This window comes from Microcaecilia unicolor, chromosome 10 (genome assembly GCF_901765095.1).
Source record: "Microcaecilia unicolor chromosome 10, aMicUni1.1, whole genome shotgun sequence".
In the NCBI taxonomy this organism is placed as follows: Eukaryota; Metazoa; Chordata; class Amphibia; order Gymnophiona; family Siphonopidae; genus Microcaecilia; species Microcaecilia unicolor.
In genome coordinates, this window is record NC_044040.1 from 134,881,629 (window position 1) to 134,901,979 (window position 20,351).

General features: G+C 42.7%; 1 protein-coding gene across 3 annotated transcripts in view; it reads right to left on the bottom strand.

Annotated features, from left to right (window-relative positions):
• Nucleotides 1-20,351, bottom strand: part of FARP2 (FERM, ARH/RhoGEF and pleckstrin domain protein 2) — a 750,352-nt gene that overhangs the window by 193,155 nt on the left and 536,846 nt on the right. For 2 of the 3 annotated variants that reach the window (XM_030215608.1, XM_030215606.1), the window contains exons 14-15: nucleotides 19,831-20,000; nucleotides 1,946-2,035 (exon numbers count right to left, since the gene is read on the bottom strand). In XM_030215608.1, coding sequence (XP_030071468.1) covers nucleotides 1,946-2,035; nucleotides 19,831-20,000 — 260 coding nt within the window. The remainder of the gene's footprint in view (nucleotides 1-1,945; nucleotides 2,036-19,830; nucleotides 20,001-20,351) is intronic. The other variant, XM_030215609.1, reaches the window with a different exon arrangement.

A 20,351-nucleotide genomic window follows, 5' to 3' on the forward strand; every position in this document is an offset into this window, starting at 1 on the left:
GAGAGAGGATTTACAGATGGTAGACAGAACACATAAGGACACAGGAGGATGGTGGACATGGTGAGAGAAAAAATATCAAATGGAAAGAAGACACTGCATAAAACAGAAAGACACCGGGACCAAAGCAAATAGAAAAACTAAATGATCAGACAACAAAGGTAGAAAAAAGTATTTTATTCAGAATTTATTAATTGGAATATGTCAGATTTTGGAAATGTACATCTGTGGTATTTTGCATGTAAGTTTCAATTTTTCTAGTATTGCTGCATGCTGAGTGACTTCTTGAGGTAACTTTCCAGTTCAGTATTTTGCCTTAGTACATAAGTACATAAGTAGTGCCATACTGGGAAAGACCAAAGGTCCATCTAGCCCAGCATCCTGTCACCGACAGTGGCCAATCCAGGTCAAGGGCACCTGGCACGCTCCCCAAACGTAAAAACATTCCAGACAAGTTATACCTAAAAATGCGGAATTTTTCCAAGTCCATTTAATAGCGGTCTATGGACTTGTCCTTTAGGAATCTATCTAACCCCTTTTTAAACTCCGTCAAGCTAACCGCCCGTACCACGTTCTCCGGCAACGAATTCCAGAGTCTAATTACACGTTGGGTGAAGAAAAATTTTCTCCGATTCGTTTTAAATTTACCACACTGTAGCTTCAACTCATGCCCTCTAGTCCTAGTATTTTTGGATAGCGTGAACAGTCGCTTCACATCCACCCGATCCATTCCACTCATTATTTTATACACTTCTATCATATCTCCCCTCAGCCGTCATATCTGTTGTGTCATGTGTTTTTCATGTGTGATCAAGGTGCAGTATCCTGCTAGTGTGTAGTATTTGCAGCCCTTTTTGTTTTGCTTTTTTCACGAGGTAGTATATTGGTATTTTAGAGCCTGGTGTAATTACAGTTCTGCCTTTCCACGCATAAGGTTGTAACTTGTCCTGTCCTTGGATTTAGTGCTGTTATGGTTTGGTAAGGTTATGAGTGTGTTTTTGCACAAGTTTGTGTATAGTGTTTTGCAGTGGAGAGATTGTGTGTCCGCACCTCTGACCCCCCGGGGTTATGAGAATTGGAACTACTAATTGTAGTGGACTTGAACTGAATAATTTTTGGTGAGGGGGGGTTTCATGATAGCAATGTGCTTATTATTTCAATCAGTTTTTCTGTACAAATTTAGCTTCATTTGTCTTTATTTGAAATTTCATAAATAAAAAATGTTCTAAAAATTTAATAATCAATGGGGTGGAGCTGGGGTGGGGGCGGGGCTAGGATGGGGCCCCACCAAACTGGTCTGCATAGGGCCCCGCACTTGCTAAGACCGGCCCTGGCAGTCACATGCCATAGACTGTGGTTTAGGCCCTGTCAGTCACAGGCCAATGTTCAGACTTTTCATAGAATTAGACTTTACTTGACCCTGTGAAGTAACAGGTTTCAGGATTAAGTGAATAAAGTGCTTGCCTTATTTTACAACCTTGTCCAGCTGTGTTAAGTAAGGCCTGCCCTCAACCCTCATTCACAGTATCACTGAAGTGACATATTGAGAATTCTGAGCCTTTAAACATAATCAAAGTATTTAGCTAAGAGAATCTGCTTAACAGAGAATTGAAGTAGGAAACCAAGAAAATAAACTGAGCCTCAGAGCAAAAGGATACATGATACTAGAGCAACTCACATTTCATAAAGTGTCTAACACAGCAGAGATACACTGAGTGCTCCTCAGTACAGCCAAAGAAAACAAGAGCAGCTTAGAAGATCTGGCTTTCCAGTTGGAGGTCTGAAGATGAATAATTAGCAAACAGGAAAATGGAATTTATCCAACATTCTCTCAAAATCATTTCACATCAATTTAAAAACATTTTCCACTGAAAACATTCCAAACAATGAGAAAAAAAATCCAACTCCTTGCTTTAAACTCTAAGGGAGGTGATTTTCCATTACTTACCACAGTAATAACCTCTAGGTCTTTTACATATGTACGTTCTGTGGTCAGAATCTCCTTTGCTATGAAATAGGCCTTGTCAGTTGGGTAGCGCTGTGAGTGAGATAACCAAAGAGAATCAGAGAATGGACTGCACCATGTCTCAGCATAAATTTCTTACAGCAGTGCTCCCCAAACTTTAATCCAATATGACCCCATTTTGCATGATCACGGGGGATGAAAAACAGCAAGCCACAAATACAAAAGAGAGGATTCCAAGTACACCAACAAACTAGAGCAGAAGAAATAGAAAAGGTAGATGCTTATCTTGTTGGGAAGACTGGATGGACTGTGCAGGACTTTATCTGCCGTCATTTACTATGTTACTATACGTTAACAAAAAGCACAAATGGACCTCCAGGAACAGAACAGACAGAATGCTTTATTGAAAGGACCCGACATGGGCCATGTTTCGGCGACCATGCGCCTGCGTCAGGGGTCGCAACAAAACTCAATATCCAAGTAAAAGAGCTTTTCAACATGGTCAGATGTCTTCTTGTTTCAAAATGCTTTGCAACTATAGATTCAAACAAAACACTCCCGTTATGTGTCGGGAGTGGAGATCGCTCTTCACAGAATAATTGCCTCAGTCCTGTAGTAAAAAATGGTTGTCTGAAAGACTGCCAAAACACACTGGCTTTTCACTGTTTTTTGGTGGTCTTTCAAATTCAGACAACTGTTTTTTTTACTACAGGACTGATGCAATTATTCTGCTCCAAAACACAATCCGTGCTGGGTCCCTTCAATAAAGCATTCTCTCTGTCCAGTTTATGGAGGTCCACTTGTGTTTTTTGTTCTGCTCAAAAAATAGCAAGCCACCATAATCCTCCTGTCTTCTGCCTACACCTATCCTTATCCAAAGCATGAAGACAGCATCAGCAACAGTTGTGGTGGCAGAATTGTCTCTGACAGGACCTCAGCTGTGCAATCACAAACCCCAGTCCTTTGTATGGGTTCCCAGTCTAACAGGAAACCCACAAAGGAGGAGGGCAGGGCCTGTGAACATTCACTGAATCGCAAACCCCATGCAGACTGCCATTACTGGGCAGAGGTCATGTGGAGGTCCAAAAAATGAGGGACAGCAACCCAGTTCCTGTGACCTAATCTACCGATGTGACCCCCTGAGATTTAATTTTCACTTTTGGGATGCATAATTTCATCTCTAGAACCTGTCAGCATTCTTCTGCTTCCTGGCCTCTGTGGACATTTTCCTATTCATTCACTTTAACCCTGACTTTATTATTATTTATATTTGCATTTCAGAAGACAAATACTAATGGCTTTCTTCTGAAAGCCAGAGATATTGTGTTGTTCCCATAGATTCAAAATGGAAAACCCCTAGAGTCTAAACCTTAAATGGAAGTTTCCAATGCATCTAGACAAAACTCTGGGGATATCATGTGCACGTCATACAACTGTGAATTCAGAAATGGTCTTTCACAGATGTTATGTACACCGCACTGAACATCACTACCTTCTGTATTAAGCCATAATCTGGCTGCCATCTTTGTACGATAGATATCCCAATATTTCAGTCTTCTTTACTTTGCTTATTGACTAAGCTAGTGCTTCCCAATCTGTGGTCTGCAGATCCTTGGTGGCTTTGAGACCATTAAAGGGGTTTTCTTATAGCTTTTGTCTCCAAAGCAGTTCAAGTTTCTTTCATTGGTCTTAACTTCCAAATATTTTTTATGATGTGATGCCAAATACAACTCATTTAAATCATTTTAACAGTCTTTTTGTGACTTCCGCTAATCAATTTCAAATTTATACAAATCACCAAACAATGCGCTATGAGCTCACTAAGCACTTATCTTCTGTCAAACCCAATGAAAGCCACTATTTCAGTATATATTCTGGCTTCCTCAGGGGTTTTATCAAACATGCTTCAAGCATTCAAGCGGACAGCTGGCTCTTCAGCGCTGCTCATAGAACTCTGGACCATTAAAGGGGTCCACAGAACACAGAAGAGAAAAAACTAAGGGAGATTTTTACAAAGGTGCGCTAGCATTTTTAGCACGCGCTAAAAATTAGTGCATGCTAACTATGTAGACACCCATAATATTCCTATTATTATTTATTGCATTTGTACCCCACATTTTCCCACCTTTTTGCAGGCTCAATGTGGCTTACAGAGTAAGGTTATGATAAAGTCAATACATGATTTAAATACATCTACACAGTTAACGGTCGCTAATTTTTATTGTGTGCTAAAATTGCTAGTGCACCTTTGTAAGAAGGGTCCCTATTTTCATGCTGTTATAAATTCATGTGAGCTGGCTGGGGGAAGGGAGAGAGAGAGACTGGGACTGGTGGGGACTAGAAGGGGAAGAGAGAGAAAATCAAGCCCAACACTGAGGAGAGGGTCCAGGAAGAGTAGTGGGGATGAACTGGGGGTTCCTGAAATTGTTCAAGGCCAAAATGGGGTCCCACAACCAAAAAGGTTGGAAATCTCTATTCTAAGATAATCATCCTGTGTCTCCTTTCATCTATATGCCCAAATATTCAAACCCTTTATCCTTATCTCATTATCTTTTACATCTGAATGTTCAAGACCACTTTAAACCTCACAGATAAACTGGAGTTCCACAGTTACTTTTCTACCTCTCACTTTGGGGTCCTTTTACTAAGCTGTGGTAAGCATTAATGCATGCTTATTGCAGTTTAAAAGGGCTTACTGTGTGGCACGCTGAGGTGTCTTGCAATAAAATTCAAATGTGTGCATGCTACCCACCCGCTAAAAAATATTTTTAATTTTTTTGCTGAGAGGGCGTCTGGGGAGGCGGAGAGTGGGCAAACCAGTTAGCGCATCAGCATTGCTGTGTGCTGATTAGTGCACAAGCTCTTACCGCCAAAAATAGGTGGTGTTAAGGGCCTATGCACTAATGGCAGTGGAGTGGAGGAGTAGCCTAATGGTTCAGTGCATTGGGTTTTGATCCTGGCAACTTGGGTTCAATTCTCACTGCAGCTCCTTGTGACCTTGAGCAAGTCACTTAACCCTTCACTGTCCCAGGTACAAAAAACAACAAAAAAAAAACTTAGACTGTGAGCCCTCTAGGGACAGAGAAAGTGTCTGCATATAGTGTATACAGTGCTGCTTACATCTAGTAGCGCGATAGAAATGATTAGTAGTATCAGAGGAACATTTTACTCTTTGGGATCTTTCCAGGTACTTGTAACCTGGATTGGCGACTGTTAGAAAGAAGATACTGGGCTTGATAGACCTTCAGTGTCCCAGTATGGTAACGCTAATGTTCTTAGCCCGTGGCCTACACCTGCCGTTTGTGCTCCACACTAGCACCCTCCTTCCCACTGACTGGGTCCCAACCACCTCTGGGCAAGTTTCCCCCTCTCAAATTATCCCCAGTGTTTTCTAGGTTACTGGGGCCACACTTCCAGTGGTCCCACAGTTCCTAGGAAGCACTCACAGACCCAACACACAACCCACCAGGATTCTTAGTCAATCTAAAGCAGAGGCAATAAAAATTAGAACAATGAACAGAAAAGGTGCAAACAGTAACAGATAACTAAATATGGATCAATTATAAAACTATCTAAACATTTGTTTACTATCTAAATAGTACCTGGGAAGTTCAGGACATATAGCTGTTTACAGGTTGTCAAATATAACTGTTCACAGGGCCTCAGCAAAGAGATCCTTCTCTCTTTTCTCCCTGGCTAAGACTGGAGAAAAAGCCAGTATATTCTAGATGAATTTTGAGCTCCTGGGCTAATCAGAGCACAGACCAACAAGTTTTAGAAGTAGCTGGCCACATCACTGTAGGTTACTGTTACCTCTTATCTGTGTTAACTAAAGAAGGAACAGTCAGTTCTCTGTAACAACTTTAAACATAAACATGCACAACTTGCTGGCCAAACTAGAGAAATACACTTCAATAATCAATTATGGCAGTTTTACAGGCAAAACACTGTTTTGCCACAGAGATTTATTCTAAGTCTTGGAAACTAAGTAGCAGGGTACCTCAGGGTTCATCTCTTTCACCCATATTGTTCAATGTACTGATGAATACTCTTGGCTCCTGGCTAACCAATTTGAATATCGAACACAATTCTTATGCACATTTCACTTTGCTGATTCCAAGTTAAACTCAAAAACATCATCCCTATAACTACTGCCCAATCCTTCACTGATCTAGTTAAATCCTAAGCTATCCAACACAAGTTAAATTAAATATTAGCAAAGCTAAAATGCTATGGTTCGGTCCAATTTTGTTTATTCTTCCTAGTAAGATATTTACTTTTAACAATTTTTCTCTCCCCAACGAATCTACTCTAATAATTTTAGGAGTGATAATAGATTTGACACTGTCTCTTGAACCTCAGGTTAAACTGGTGAGAAGAAAAATTTTCTGGAAGCTTAAACTACTTTGCAAAGTCAGAAAATATTTTTTTATCCACAACACTTTAAAACAACAATCCATGCTTTTATTATTTCCCAATTAGATTACTGCAATGTAATCTACGTAGGATGTTCTGACAAAGAAAAATAAGTAAATAGCTATAGACCACTACTACTAATAATCATTTCTATAATAATACTAGATGTACACAGCGCTGTATATATTATATGAAGATACTTTCTCTGTCCCTAGAGGGCTCATGATCTAAGTTTTGTACCTGGAGCAATGGAGCGTTAAGTGACTTGCCCAAGGTCACAAGGAGTATAGTGAGAATCGAACCCAGGTTGTCAGGATCAAGGCCCGCTGCACTAACCATTAGGCCACTCATCCACGCCGTGCAGAATGTCTCAGCGAGACTGATTTGTAATGCATGCTAGTCTAATTCAGCTAGCCCTCTCCCGAAATCCCTACATTGGTTGTAAATACAAGTTTGTTCACTATTTAAATTAGGCTCATTGGTTTTCAACATTTTTCATGGCATGGTTCCATCATATCTAACGACTTTAGTCTTTTTGTCACTGCCCACTAGGGTCCATCACACTATTATCCAACTCTGTGCTTTCCCTCTGTAATAATCACTCAATTTAAACAATTTCACTCTAATTTACTCTATCAAGTGGCCTAGATGTGGAATAATTTACCCTTAACTCTCAGATCTATCCCAGATTTTTTAAGCTTTAGAAAGCAGTTGAAAACATTTGTTTAAATGATTTCGTGATGATTAATTTGGTTGTAAGTTACTGTGACTTTTAATTTTATACTATCATTGTTTTGTATTTTCCCAGCAGTTTACCGATGATCTCATTATAAACCACAATGAACCATTCTTTGGCTTTCTGCAGGATATAAGTTACCATACTGTAATCGTATTGTATAATGTTCTTCATTAAAACAGTGTAAATACTGCCTATTACCGACATGCAGCTCATGAGCAACTCTGCTGAAATCAATGGGTTTACCTTGATTTTTCCCCACAGCTGCTATGGAAACATATATCAGCATTTCAACAAATGGTGTGATACTATTAGCTATCGGCCTGTTCATACCTAGGATAATACAACGGTAAATAGGAAGTGAAAGAACAACTGTTCTATATACGAAATATGTTTACCAAAACAGGCCTTTTTTCTGAGAAGTTCCGAGAGAAGAGGACATTTCTCTGAACACTATTTTGCTTTGTGCTTTGGGAACTTAAAGGTTGAGGTTTAAAGGAGGAATTGTAGGTTAGTGATAGGCAAAATAAAAATATAAAAAGCAAATTTTATCAACTAATCTCCAAAATCTTTTCCACTTAGTTTTAAAAACGCTGTACCACAGCATTAACAGATAGAATCTAGCAGGCACTGCAGGATCTAGTTTAGTCTTCCCACCCACCCTTAGGACAACTATTCATTTCTAGTCAGTTATTGTAATTAGGGTAACAAGGAAGGAGTGCTCTTACAGAGTTTTAAATATATTTCATTACCATCTAAGAAGGAAACACTAAATAAATCATACATTATTCTATATAAACTAAAAGACACTTTTATATTAGGCTAATATCCTTAATACTGTAGCAAGTTTTAAATGATTGAAAAACTCAAAAACACTAAGATGGAGTCAGCAGTCCAGCAGCGAGAGGGGTGCTATCCAGTCTTTTGCATTGAGTGTCACATATATGATTATCTCCCAGTTGGTGAGATGTCATATGTGTGTGCCCGATGCAAAGAGCTCCTAGCTCTCAAGAGAACATGTCCGTTCTCTTGAGGCTAGAGTAGCAGACTTGGTGGAGCTGAGGGAGACAGGGACCATAGAGGAGACCTACAGGGATGTGGCAGAGAGGTCCCACCTCCAGTCTGGTAGCCCCTGTGCTACCTTGGAGGAGGGAGGTCTCCTAGAAGGAGAGCATCACCCTGGTGAAGTAGGAAGTACTCCTGTAGCCAGGACCTGCCCACCAGGGGATGTACTATTCCTTCGCACTAAGGATATGTCTCCAAGTGCTGCCCGGGAGGGAAAGGTTAGGACAGCTGTTGTAGCTGGCGATTCGATCATTAGGCATATAGATAGCTGGGTGGCTGGTGGGTGTGAGGATCGCCTGGTGACTTGCCTGCCTGGTGCGAAGGTGGCGGAACTCAAGCGTCACCTAGATAGGATATTAGATAGTGCTGGGGAGGAGCCGGCTGTCTTGGTACATGTGGGTACCAATAACATAGGAAAATGTGGGAGAGAGGTTCTGGAAGCCAAATTTAGGCTCTTAGTTAGAAAGCTCAAATCCAGATCCTCTAGGGTAGCATTTCTGAAATGCTACCCGTTCCACGTGCAGGGCCCAAGAGACAGGCAGAGCTTCGGAGTCTCAATGCATGGATGAGACGATGGTGCAGGGAGGAGGGTTTTAGATTTGTTAGGAACTGGGCAACATTCTGGGGAAGGGGGAGCCTATTCCGAAAGGATGGGCTCCACCTTAACCAGGGTGGGACCAGGCTGCTGGCATCAGCATTTAAAAAGGAGATAGAGCAGCTTTAAAACTAGAAATGGGGGGGGGGGGGGGGGAGGGAGGCCGACAGTCGCTTAAAAGCACATGGTTTGGGATAAGGTATCTTTCAAACATATCACCAAAACAGGGAAGAGAGGGTATCCTGATAGTGATAATAGGCATTTCTGAGACCTGGTAGAAGGAGGAAAACCAGTGGGACACTGTCATACCCGGTGTACAAATTATATCAAAGTGATACGGTGGATCGAATTGGTGGAGGGGTAGCATTGAATCAAATAGATTGAAAATTCTGCAGGAAACAAAACATTTCTTGGAATCACTGTGGATTCAGATTCCATGTGTAAAGGATAGTGATAGGAGTGTACTACCTTCCGCCAGGCCAGGATGAACAGACAGATGCAGAAATGTTAAAGGAAATTAGGGACGCAAACGAACTGGACAACACAATAATAATGGGTGTTTTCAATTACCCTGATATTGACTGGGTAAATGTAACATTGGGGCACACTAGGGAGGTAAAATTCCTTGATGAAATCAAGGACAGCTTTATGGAGCAGCTGGTACAGGAGCCGACGAGAGAAGGAAAAATTCTAGACCTAGTCCTTAGTGGAGCGCATGATCTGGTGCGGGAGGTAATGGTGCTGGGGCCACTTGATAACAGTGATCATAATATGATTGGATTTGATATTAGCCTTGAAGTAAGTATACATAGGAAATCAAATACGTTAGCGTTTAAAAAAGGAGACTATGATAAAATGAGAAGAACGGTGAAAAAAAAACTTAGAGGAGCAGCTGCGAGGCTCAAAAATTTACATCAGGCATGGATGCTGTTCAAAAACACCATCCTGGAAGCCCAGGCCAAATAAAATCCGCATATTAAAAAAGGAGGATGGAAGACCAAACGACAGCCGGCGTGGTTAAAAAGTGAGGTGAAGGAAGCTATTAGAGCTAAAAGAAAATCCTTCAGAAAATGGAAGAAGGAACCGACTGAAAGTAATAAGAAACATCACGGAGAGAGTGGTGGATGCTTGGAATGTGTCACGTCTGTGGCCGTGACCACCCTCAGACTTACCTTGCTCCTGGGGGTCAGCTTCCTAGCTGGCTCCTGTTTCTTCTGTCTGTCCTTTCTGAGCTAGCTCTGGCTCTCTGTGCTGGCTGCATCCAACAGCATGACACTAATTGCCTCACTATACTGCACCTGTGGGTGTTGCCTAGGTTAGCTCTCTCTCTCTCTGTGTCTGCTGGCTGCTTCCAGCATGACTCTAATTGCTTCACTACACTACACCTGGGTGTGGGAAGCCTCTCTGTGTTTCACTGTGCTTTCTGCCTGCTCTGTGGTTTGTGCCTGAATAGCCTCCGTAGTTACTTAGAGATTGCTGCAGCTGTGTCTCTGGTGTTGAAGGGCTTTATTAATCACTTAGAGACTGCAGCCTTGGCCTTTGCATCGTATAAGGTCCCTGGTATGCTAGAGTGCTCTGTGCACTGCTACATTGTCCAGTTCTGTGTGATTGCCTAGTGTTTGACTAGCTAGCTTGGGCACAGCCTTGCTTGGTAGCCTGTGTACAACTTTACTAGTTCTTCTGTGTTTGCTCTGTGTGAGTTCCTAGTGTTTGCCTAGTTAGCTTGGGCACTGCTCTGCTTGTTAGCTTGTGTACAGCTTCTAGGTCTCCTGAGTTTAGCCTCTGGTTTTCCCCAGTGGGGTTTCCTTGGTTTCTGGAGCTTCAGCCCTAGTCTTGTCCTTTGCCAGTTCTCCTTGTTACTGGAGCTCCAGCCCTAGTCTTGCTATTGGTTCTGACCCTTGCCTGTACCTATCTACTGCTCTGCTAGCCGCCTGCCCAGAGACTCCTGCTTTGAACCTGACCACGCCTGTCTCTGCCTATTGCCTATACTCAGTTATTCTCTGCCAGCCACTTGTCTCTGCCTATTGCCTGTACTCAGATCTTCTCTGCCAGCCACCTGTCTTGGACTATTGCCAGAACCCGGACATTCCCTGCCTGCCTGTCTCACATTAGCCTAGGTACCTGGGAGCACTGCTGGATTCTGACTCCGGTTGTTCCTGTTGCTGGTTCCAGTTCTGGTTTTCCTGTAAGCCCTACCGGCTGCTCGAACCTGAGGGCTCAACCCTCGGGGAAAGGCAGCTAAGCGTAGGTGAAGCCTACTCCAGTGTGTTCCGGTCTGGTGCATTCCAGTCCCGAGTGTTCCAGTGCAGGACTCCAGTCTGGGGTTCCAGTCCAGCCTTGTCTCTTCTCTGCTCCGAAGGTGATCTTGCCTGCCACTGCCGCTCCTCGGCCGTGGTCCAAGGACTCACGTACCCAGGGTTCCCGGGGAAGAAGCCTGACAGAATGCCAAGGTCCTCGAGAACACGACAGAATGCCCTCCCGTGGGAGGTGGTGGAGATGAAAACGGTAACGGAATTCAAACATGCGTGGGATAAACATAAAGGAATCCTGTTCAGAAGAAATGGATCCTCAGGAGCTTAGCCGAGATTGGATAACAGAGCCGGTAGTGGGAGGCGGGGCTGGTGGTTGGGAGGCGGGGATAGTGCTGGGCAGACTTATACGGTCTGTGCCAGAGCCGATGTTGGGAGGCGGGGATAGTGCTGGGCAGACTTGTACTTCTGGGATAAGCAGTATAAATGTTTTGTACTTTTTTGGGATATTGCCAGGTATTTGTGACCTGGATTGGCCACTGTTGTAAACAGGATGCTGGGCTTGATGGACCTTTGGTCTTTCCCAGTATGGCAATAATTATGTACTTATGGCCTTATTTCTTTATATAGAGTGAAGTGCATTTCTGGTGTATGCAACCTGAACCAGGCATCTCAAACATTTGACCTGCACTGCTGACATCTGATTCGTCCTGCATTACTGATAACTGATTTGCCCTGAACTGCTGACAACTGATTCCTCCTGCACTGCTGACAACTGATTCCTCTTGCACTGCTGACAACTATTTTGCTTTGCAATACTCACAATTGATTTGCCCTGCACTGCTGACAACTGATTTGCTCTACACTGCTGACAACTGATTTGCTCTACACTGCTGACAACTGTTTGGTCCTGCACTGCTGACAACTGTTTGGTCCTGCAGTGCTGATAACTGTTTTACCTGCACAACTGATATCTGAATTGCCCTGCATTGTTAATTACAGTTTTGCCTGTACTACTAATATATGTTTTGCCTGCACTGCTGTTAATTGATTTACCTGCACTGCCGACAACTGTCTTGCCCTACACTGCTAATAACAGTTTTGCCTTCACTACTGTTAATTGAATTGCCTACACTGCTGTAAACTGTTTTGTCCTGCACTGCTGACAACTGATCTGCCCTCCAATTTAAACAAACTATCCTTACCTACCTTAGCACCCTCTATTTCCCATACACTCCTCAGCCATTCTCCTAACGACTCTTCTTACACTCGCCAATAATCCTGATACATCTGCCAACATGAGCTTTATAAAAATACTCATCATCATACACTCTCTTGCTATCATACATGCAACGCTCAACTTTCCCCCTTCAGAATTCAACATTATACCAGTTCTTCAACATCACATAAGACCTCCCAAATCATTATCATCCCCACGGACCAGCAATAACCACAGAAACCCAACAACAACCAGACAATCATCCTCAAAATCAGGAACTTTTTCATCTAAAGCTAAATCACCTAATACGAGACAACTTATCGAAATCTACCCCTCATCTTCACCTACTGAATCGCATTTGCCCATACGAGTAGGATACATCAACGCTAGGTCAGTAGTTAATAAATCCGAAATCATCACAGACTGGATTACATCTGACAAACTCGACCTACTCTTCATCACATAAACCTGGGTTTGTGATACAAAAGATCCTATCATATTTGACTTATGTCCCCCAGGCTATAATATATCACATTGGCCTAGAAAATATAAAAGAGGTGGAGGCATTGTACTTATCCATAGATCTGACTTCCTTGCAGAACCTATCTCAGAATCCATCTCTCCTCAAATCGAAATGGCTTCAATTAAACTTCGTAACTCTATATTATGTGACCACCTAACCTGCATTTTGTTTTATAGGCCTCCCAACAATTGGAACAACAGCCAAACTATATTTATGGACTTTATATCAAATACATATGTTAACAGTTCCAATATATTATTAGTTGGAGATTTGAATCTACATTTAGAAGACTCTAATTCAGTCCATACTTGAGAGTGTGTTGACTTCCTCCAATTATGTGATTTTAACCTACTTCTATTGCAAACTACCCACATCAAAGGTCACTCACTTGATATCATCTCCTTCAAACATTCTTCAGACCAAAAATTCATATTATCAGATATCTGCTGGTCTGCTTCACCCTGGTCTGACCATTATAAAGCAACCTTATCTTTATATTGGCGTAAAAATAACCAAACTATAGCATGTGAACCCTTAACTATTAACACCAGAGGACGGATCGATAAGGAAACTTTCTGGCACCAAATCTACAACAATGACTGGTCAACAAATCCCTATTCAATTCACTTCCTTACAGAATGGGACAACAGATGAAAGATCATTCTTGATGAAATAGCCCCCTTCCACTCCAAAACGTTACGTAGACGCAACCCTTCTCCATGGTTTAACGACATATTAAAAAACCTTACGTCACAAACCAGGAAACTTGAAAAAAAATTTGGTGTAAATAAAAAAACAACATCACCTTCAATACCTGGAAACAATCACAAAGAAATTATAAGAAGGCCATCAAGCAAGCCAAAAGATCTTATTACTCAAGAAAGATTACAACTTCTGGGACAGACCTAAGAAAACAATATCAACAATATCTTCTCAACACCGACCCAGTTACAACATCATCCTCAAACTGTCCATCTGCCGACCAACTAGCCAAATACTTTAAAGATAAAATTGTCAACCTGTGTAACACAATACCACAAGACGATTCCAGCATTGATAGCTTTCATGATGAACTGGACCCAGATATGGACCAAATACCAGCCGACTGCTCCTGGACAAACTTCACCCCTCTTACTACTGCAGAAATTTCCACTACAATATCCAAACTCTCTAAAGCACACTGCCACCTTGATCCTTGTCCCAACTATCTAATGGAGAATGCACCTGCACGCTTCATTACAAACCTCACCACTCATCTAAACTTCCTCCTTCAACATGGAACCTTCCCCACTGAACATGGCAATATATTACTTACACCCATACCAAAAAACACCAAGAAACCTTCAGATGATATCACCAGTTACCGCCCTGTGGCCTCTATCCCTCTATTGACCAAACTGCTGGAAAACAGAGTAACCTCCCAACTCAACGAATTCATACAAAAGTTCTCCATCCTTCATGAGTCACAATCGGGCTTTCGACCTGCCCACAGCACAGAAACGGTATTATTCATTTTAATATCCAAATTCAAAAATGAAATATCATTTGGAAACAACATCCTCCTTCTGCAATTTGACTCATCTAGCGCATTTGACATGGTGAATCATGATATCCTCACAAAGCTACTTGACAAACTTGGAATCGGTGGAAACATCATCAAATGGATAAAAGGTTTCATCACCTCAAGATCCCATTGAGTCAAATCAACCACATCTATCTCCTCTCCCTGGTCATCAAAATACGGAGTACCCCAAGGTTCACCTCTTTCCCCAATCCTCCTTAACCTCATGATGATCCCTCTAGCCAAATCCCTTTCTAAAACTGGACTCAATCCCTTCATTTATGCAGATGATGTTACCATTTTTATCCCCTTCAAATCCGACATAGCAGAAATCTCCGATAAAATAATCAAGGGAATGAACATCTTAGCCTCTTGGGCTAATGCTTTCAAGATTAAATTGAATAAGGAGAAAACACAATGCTTAATCCTCACATCCCAGTACTCTACACTCACTCTGACTACACTCAACACCCCTGACGTCACCATCTCCATATCAGACAACCTAAAAATATTAGGAGCATTACTAGACAAACACCTAACTATGGAAAATCACGCAAAAGCTACAACAAAGAAAATGTTCAATATGATGTGGATGATGAAGCATGTGAAACCCTATCTTCCCCTAAAAACCTTCCGCAATTTGGTCCAATCCATTGTACTTACCCACGTTGACTACTACTATAGTATTTTTATTGGATGCAAGGCCCAAGTCCTGAAAAAACTCCAAACTGCCCAAAACATGGCAGCCAGACTTATTTTTGGTAAGTTGCAGTTTGAGAGCGCAACACCTCTCCATTTAAAACTTCACTGGCTCCCTATTATGAAACAAATAAATTTCAAAGTCCACACGATGATTCATAAGATTATCTACGAAGAATCCCCAGCCTACATGTACAATCTGATTGACCTTCCTACCAGGAATCGCTCTAGATATTCTCGAACTTATCTAAACTTACATCTTCCCAACTGTAAAGGAATCAAGTACAAAACATATTATGCATCCAATTTCTCCATTATAGGCAGCAAGCTCTGGAACGCCTTACCAAGATCGATTCGAATAGTCAATAACCATTTACCCTTCCGGAAGCCGCTGAAAACTCACCTTTTCAAGCAAGCCTACACATATGACTTGACTTAAATTAGAAATCCATCTGTGATACCTGGATCTGACTACTTGACCGAACTTAAAATATGCTTTTATCCTTTTTGAATTCATCCCTGTTTGAACCATTATTATACATTCTTCCTTATTTACAACACATTACCCAATTTACACCCTCTTCCCGCTCCCTACCTCTACCACCTTCCTCCCTTATCCTTTTTATTGTCCACCTCTTTATATGCTATATTTAGATGTTTTATCCATTTTATGTTATCTTATAAATCTGTTATATTATGTAAGCCGCATTGAGCCTGCTAACAAGTGGGAAAGCGCGGGTTATAAATGTTACAATACAATAAGAGTGATTCTACAACTGGGAACCTGCATTTATGCACCACTTGCTCACACAAATGTACAGAATACTATCATTTTAATGGCTAAGTCTACACTTATGCATGTAAAACACTATTCTATGAGGGTGTGCGTAAGTAGCATACTACTCAATTGCAAGGGGAGCTTTCACATGGGTGGAGCATGTAAGGGGAATGGGCAGGGTTGCCACTGCTGTGTGCAGCTTACAGAATACTGATGTTACTTATGCCCTTGCTGCATTTAGATGCCTGAGGGGTCCTAGATTTCAGGTGCACCAATGCTGAGTTACGTAAGTATTCTATAACAGAATCTGGCCACCCAGATGCCATTATAAAAATGGCTCTCATCACGCAGCATTGGAGCACCTAAAAGAAGGCACCCACTTACAGAATTTTCCCCAATGTGCACACAAGCAAAATTAAATACATTTAAAACATGATACAGCATGGAATCCTAAAGTTTTATTTTCCAATCTACTACAACAGAATCTGCCAACAGCAATTTAAATTATGTTTTCTGGAATAAAATTAGGTATTATGAATCAGTGAGCAAATTCTATGTACACAGCTGAAACATAAAAGTGGTGATAGGGAAGAAGCTGGAAACTACAGGCTGGTAAGCCTCACTTCAATTATTGGAAAAGTAATGGAAGCCATGCTGAAGGAAAGGATAGTGAATTTCCTGGAAGCAAATAAGTTGCAAGATCCGAGACAACATGGTTTTACCAAAGGGAAGTCGTGCCAAATGAATCTCATTGAATTCTTTGACTGGGTGTCCGGAGAATTAAATCAAGGACGTGCTATGGACGTAATCTACTTAGATTTCAGCAAAGCTTTTGACACGATTCCCCACAGGAGGCTCTTGAATAAACTAGACGGGCTGAAGATAGGACCCGAAGTGATGAACTGGATTAGGAACTGGTTGACGGGCAGACGCCAGAGGGTGGTGGTAAATGGAGTTTGCTCGGAGGAGGGAAAGGTGAGTAGTGGAGTGCCTCAGGGATCGGTGCTGGGGCCGATTCTATTCAATATATTTGTGAATGACATTGCTGAAGGCTTACAAGGTAAAGTTTGCCTTTTTGCGGATGACACCAAGATTTACAACACAGTGGACACCCCGGAGGGAGTGGAAAGCATGAAAAAAGATCTGTGGAAGCTAGAAGAATGGTCTAACGTTTGGCAATTAAAATTCAATGCGAAGAAATGCAAAGTGATGCATTTAGGGAGTAGAAATCCACGGGAGACTATGTGTTAGGCGGTGAGAGTCTGATAGGTACAGACGGGGAGAGGGATCTTGGGGTGATAGTATCTGAGGACCTGAAGGCGACGAAACAGTGTGACAAGGCAGTGGCCATAGCTAGAAGATTGCTAGGCTGTATAGAACGAGGTGTGACCAGCAGAAGAATGAGGTTTTAATAACCCTGTATAAGACGTTGGTGAGGCCCCACCTGGAGTATTGTGTTCAGTTTTTGAGGCCGTATCTTGCGAAGGATGCTTAAAAAAATGGAAGCGGTGCAAAGAAAAGCTACGAGAATGGTATGGATTTGTGTTGCAAGATGTATGAGGAGAGACTTGTTGACCTGAACATGTATACCCTGGAGGAAAGGAGAAACAGGGGTGATATGATACAGACGTTCAAATATTTGAAAGGTATTAATCCGCAAACGAACCTTTTCCGGAGATGGGAAGGTGGTAGAACTAGAGGACATGAAATGAGATTGAAGGGGGGCAGACTCAAGAAAAATGTCAGGAAGTATTTTTTCACAGAGACAGTGGTGGATGCTTGGAATGCCCTCCCGCGGGAGGTGGTGGAGAGGAAAACGGTAATGGAATTCAAACATGTGTGGGATAAACATAAAGGAATCCTGCTGAGAAGGAAGGGATCCCCAGAAGCTTAGCTGGTGGTGGGACGCAGGGCTGGTGGTTGGGAGGTCGGGATAGTGCTGGGCAGACTTATATGGTCTGTGCCAGAGCCGGTGGTGGGAGGCGGGGCTGGTGGTTGGGAGGCGGGGATAGTGCTGGGCAGACTTATACGGTCTGTGCCAGAGCCAGTAGTGGGAGGCGGGGCAGACTTATATGGTCTGTGCCCTGAAAAAAACAGGTACAAATCAAGGTAAGGTATATACAAAAAATGGCACATGTGAGTTTATCTTGTTGGGCAGACTGGATGGACCGTGCAGGTCTTTTTCTGCTGTCATCTACTATGTTACTATCCAGCTCATAATCGAAAGTGATTGCTGGCCATTTCCCGACACAAATCGGGAGATGGCCGGCGATCTCGGAAAAGCAGCGAAATCGATATAATCAAAAGCTGCTTATTTCGACAGCATCACCGCTTTCCCGTCGCCTCGCCGGCGAAAGTTCAAAGGGGCGTGTCGGTGGCGAAGCGAAGGCAGGACATGGTCGGGTATGGGCGTGGCTACTAGATAGCCGGCTTTCGCCAATAATTGAAAAAAAAATACGGCGTTAAGCAGTATTTCACCGGGTTTACTTGGTCCTTTTATTTTCACAACCAAGCCTCAAAAAGGTGCCCAAACTGACCACATGACCACCGGAAGGAAGCGGAGATGACCTCCCCATACTCCCCCAGTGGTCACTAACCCCCTCCCACCCAAAAAACCCCACTTTAAACACTTTTGTTTCCAGCCTGTATGGCAGCCTCAAATGCCGTACCCACCTCCATGACAGCAGAATGTGTTCTGTCCTCCGACAGCCTTTTCCTGCTTGTGATGTGGCTCTGGGGTGAGTGTGACACCTTTTCTGTTATTTGCACTGCAGAGTCACATCAGCAATGCATTGTGGTGGGTGTAGGTATTGGTAGTTGGTAGGCTGTACTCCCCTGGTGCTTTCCCCCTGCTTACTGGGTCAGAGTGTGCCCTGTTTTGTTTCCTGTTGTAGTCCATGCGGTAGTGGCCATTTTTGTAAGCCAGTTTTAGTTCCCTTTCCTGTGTTACCCACGTTAGAGAACGTAGTTCTTACCTTGAATGGTGCTGAGAGGGCATTGTACACCATTGTGCCAGCTCTGACCTACTGCTAATCTTAGTACCAGGGGACTCTTTGCCAGTGGGGCACAACCTCTGATCTACAGTTAACTGTGAGTAAACGTGCTTATTTCAAGAAAGGACTTTTTCAGCGAGATTAGTCTTCAGGTGTGAACTGGTGTGCCAAAGTTATACAGCAGCAATAAGTCCTAGAGGCTGTATGCAGGTCCCTGGAGCAGTTTTAGTGGATGCAGTACATTTGTGGGTGGTGGGTTTTGGGAGAGGGGGTTGGGGGGCTCAGCTCCCAAAGTAAGGGAGCTATGCACGTGGGAGCTTTTCTGAAGTCCACCGCAGTGACCCCTAGGGAGCCCGGTTGGTGTCCTGCCATGTCAGGGGGGCCAGTGCACTAAAAATGCTGGCTCCTCCTACGGCCAAATGCCTTGGATTTGGCCGGGGTTTGAGATGGCTGACATAACTTTCCATTATCGCTAAAAAACGAAGTCGCCCATCTCAAATCCCGGCCAAATCCAAGGCATTTGGCTGGCCGGAACCGTATTATCGAAACAAAAGATGGCCGGCCATCTTTTTCGAAAATACGGGTCTGGCCAGCTGTTTCCAGCACCGCCAAAATACATCGCCGGCCATGTATTTCGCTGGTGTCGTTCGATTATTCCCCTTGTTACTATGTTATATTATATTCCAGCATTTCCTCAATTCTGCTCTGTCCAGTTGGGTCTTCAGGATTGCTATAATGATGATACATGAGATAGGTCTGCATAAATTAGAGATGTAGTGCAAGCAAATATACCTCGGATCAATTGTGCCAATTCTGAAAAAACGGCTGGTTAGGTGTGCCTCCAGAACAGGGTTGGGAAACATTCTTGTATACTACAGAAAACAGACAGTAATGTTTAGGCTACAGAAAATTTGTATATGGCTATGCAAGTTGCTATTAGATGTATCTCAGCAAAACCTACACTTAGGTAATTTGCTGTAGTGCAGCCTAGGCTGCCTTCGTGCTCTTAGGCTAGAGCTGAATATAAGCCTACCTTTCGTCTCGCTTCCTCCTCCTCTTCCATTCTGACACCACCAATGTTGCTCAGGAGGGGACTGAGGAGTGGGGATGTGCCTGGGGCAGCTGGAATCCCGCTCATGCTGTTCAAGTTTACCCCATTCTTTGAGGTCAAAGGAGAAAGTGAAGAATTGTCCACTATTAAGCCTAAAATTGGAGCAGAATGGGGTGGGGACTTCAATGAGAATAAAATCTGACATGATCAGTCATAAAACCATTGAGCAAACAAGACCTGGAACATCAGTAATGGAATCCAGGATTCAAACTAGTTGGAGAATTACAGAACAATTACTCTTCAAAAGCAGTTTCCATAGTAATCTGCTTTATATGCCTACTCAAAATGAGAATACAAATAATACTAACCCCTCAACTTCCAAACATTTCATAATGGCTTACTACTGCTAGTTATAAGGCACTACACCAGTGTATACAGCCAAAATTCACATAATTATATTGTAGTAGTGAATATCACTAGCATTCGTCAAATTTGACAGATGC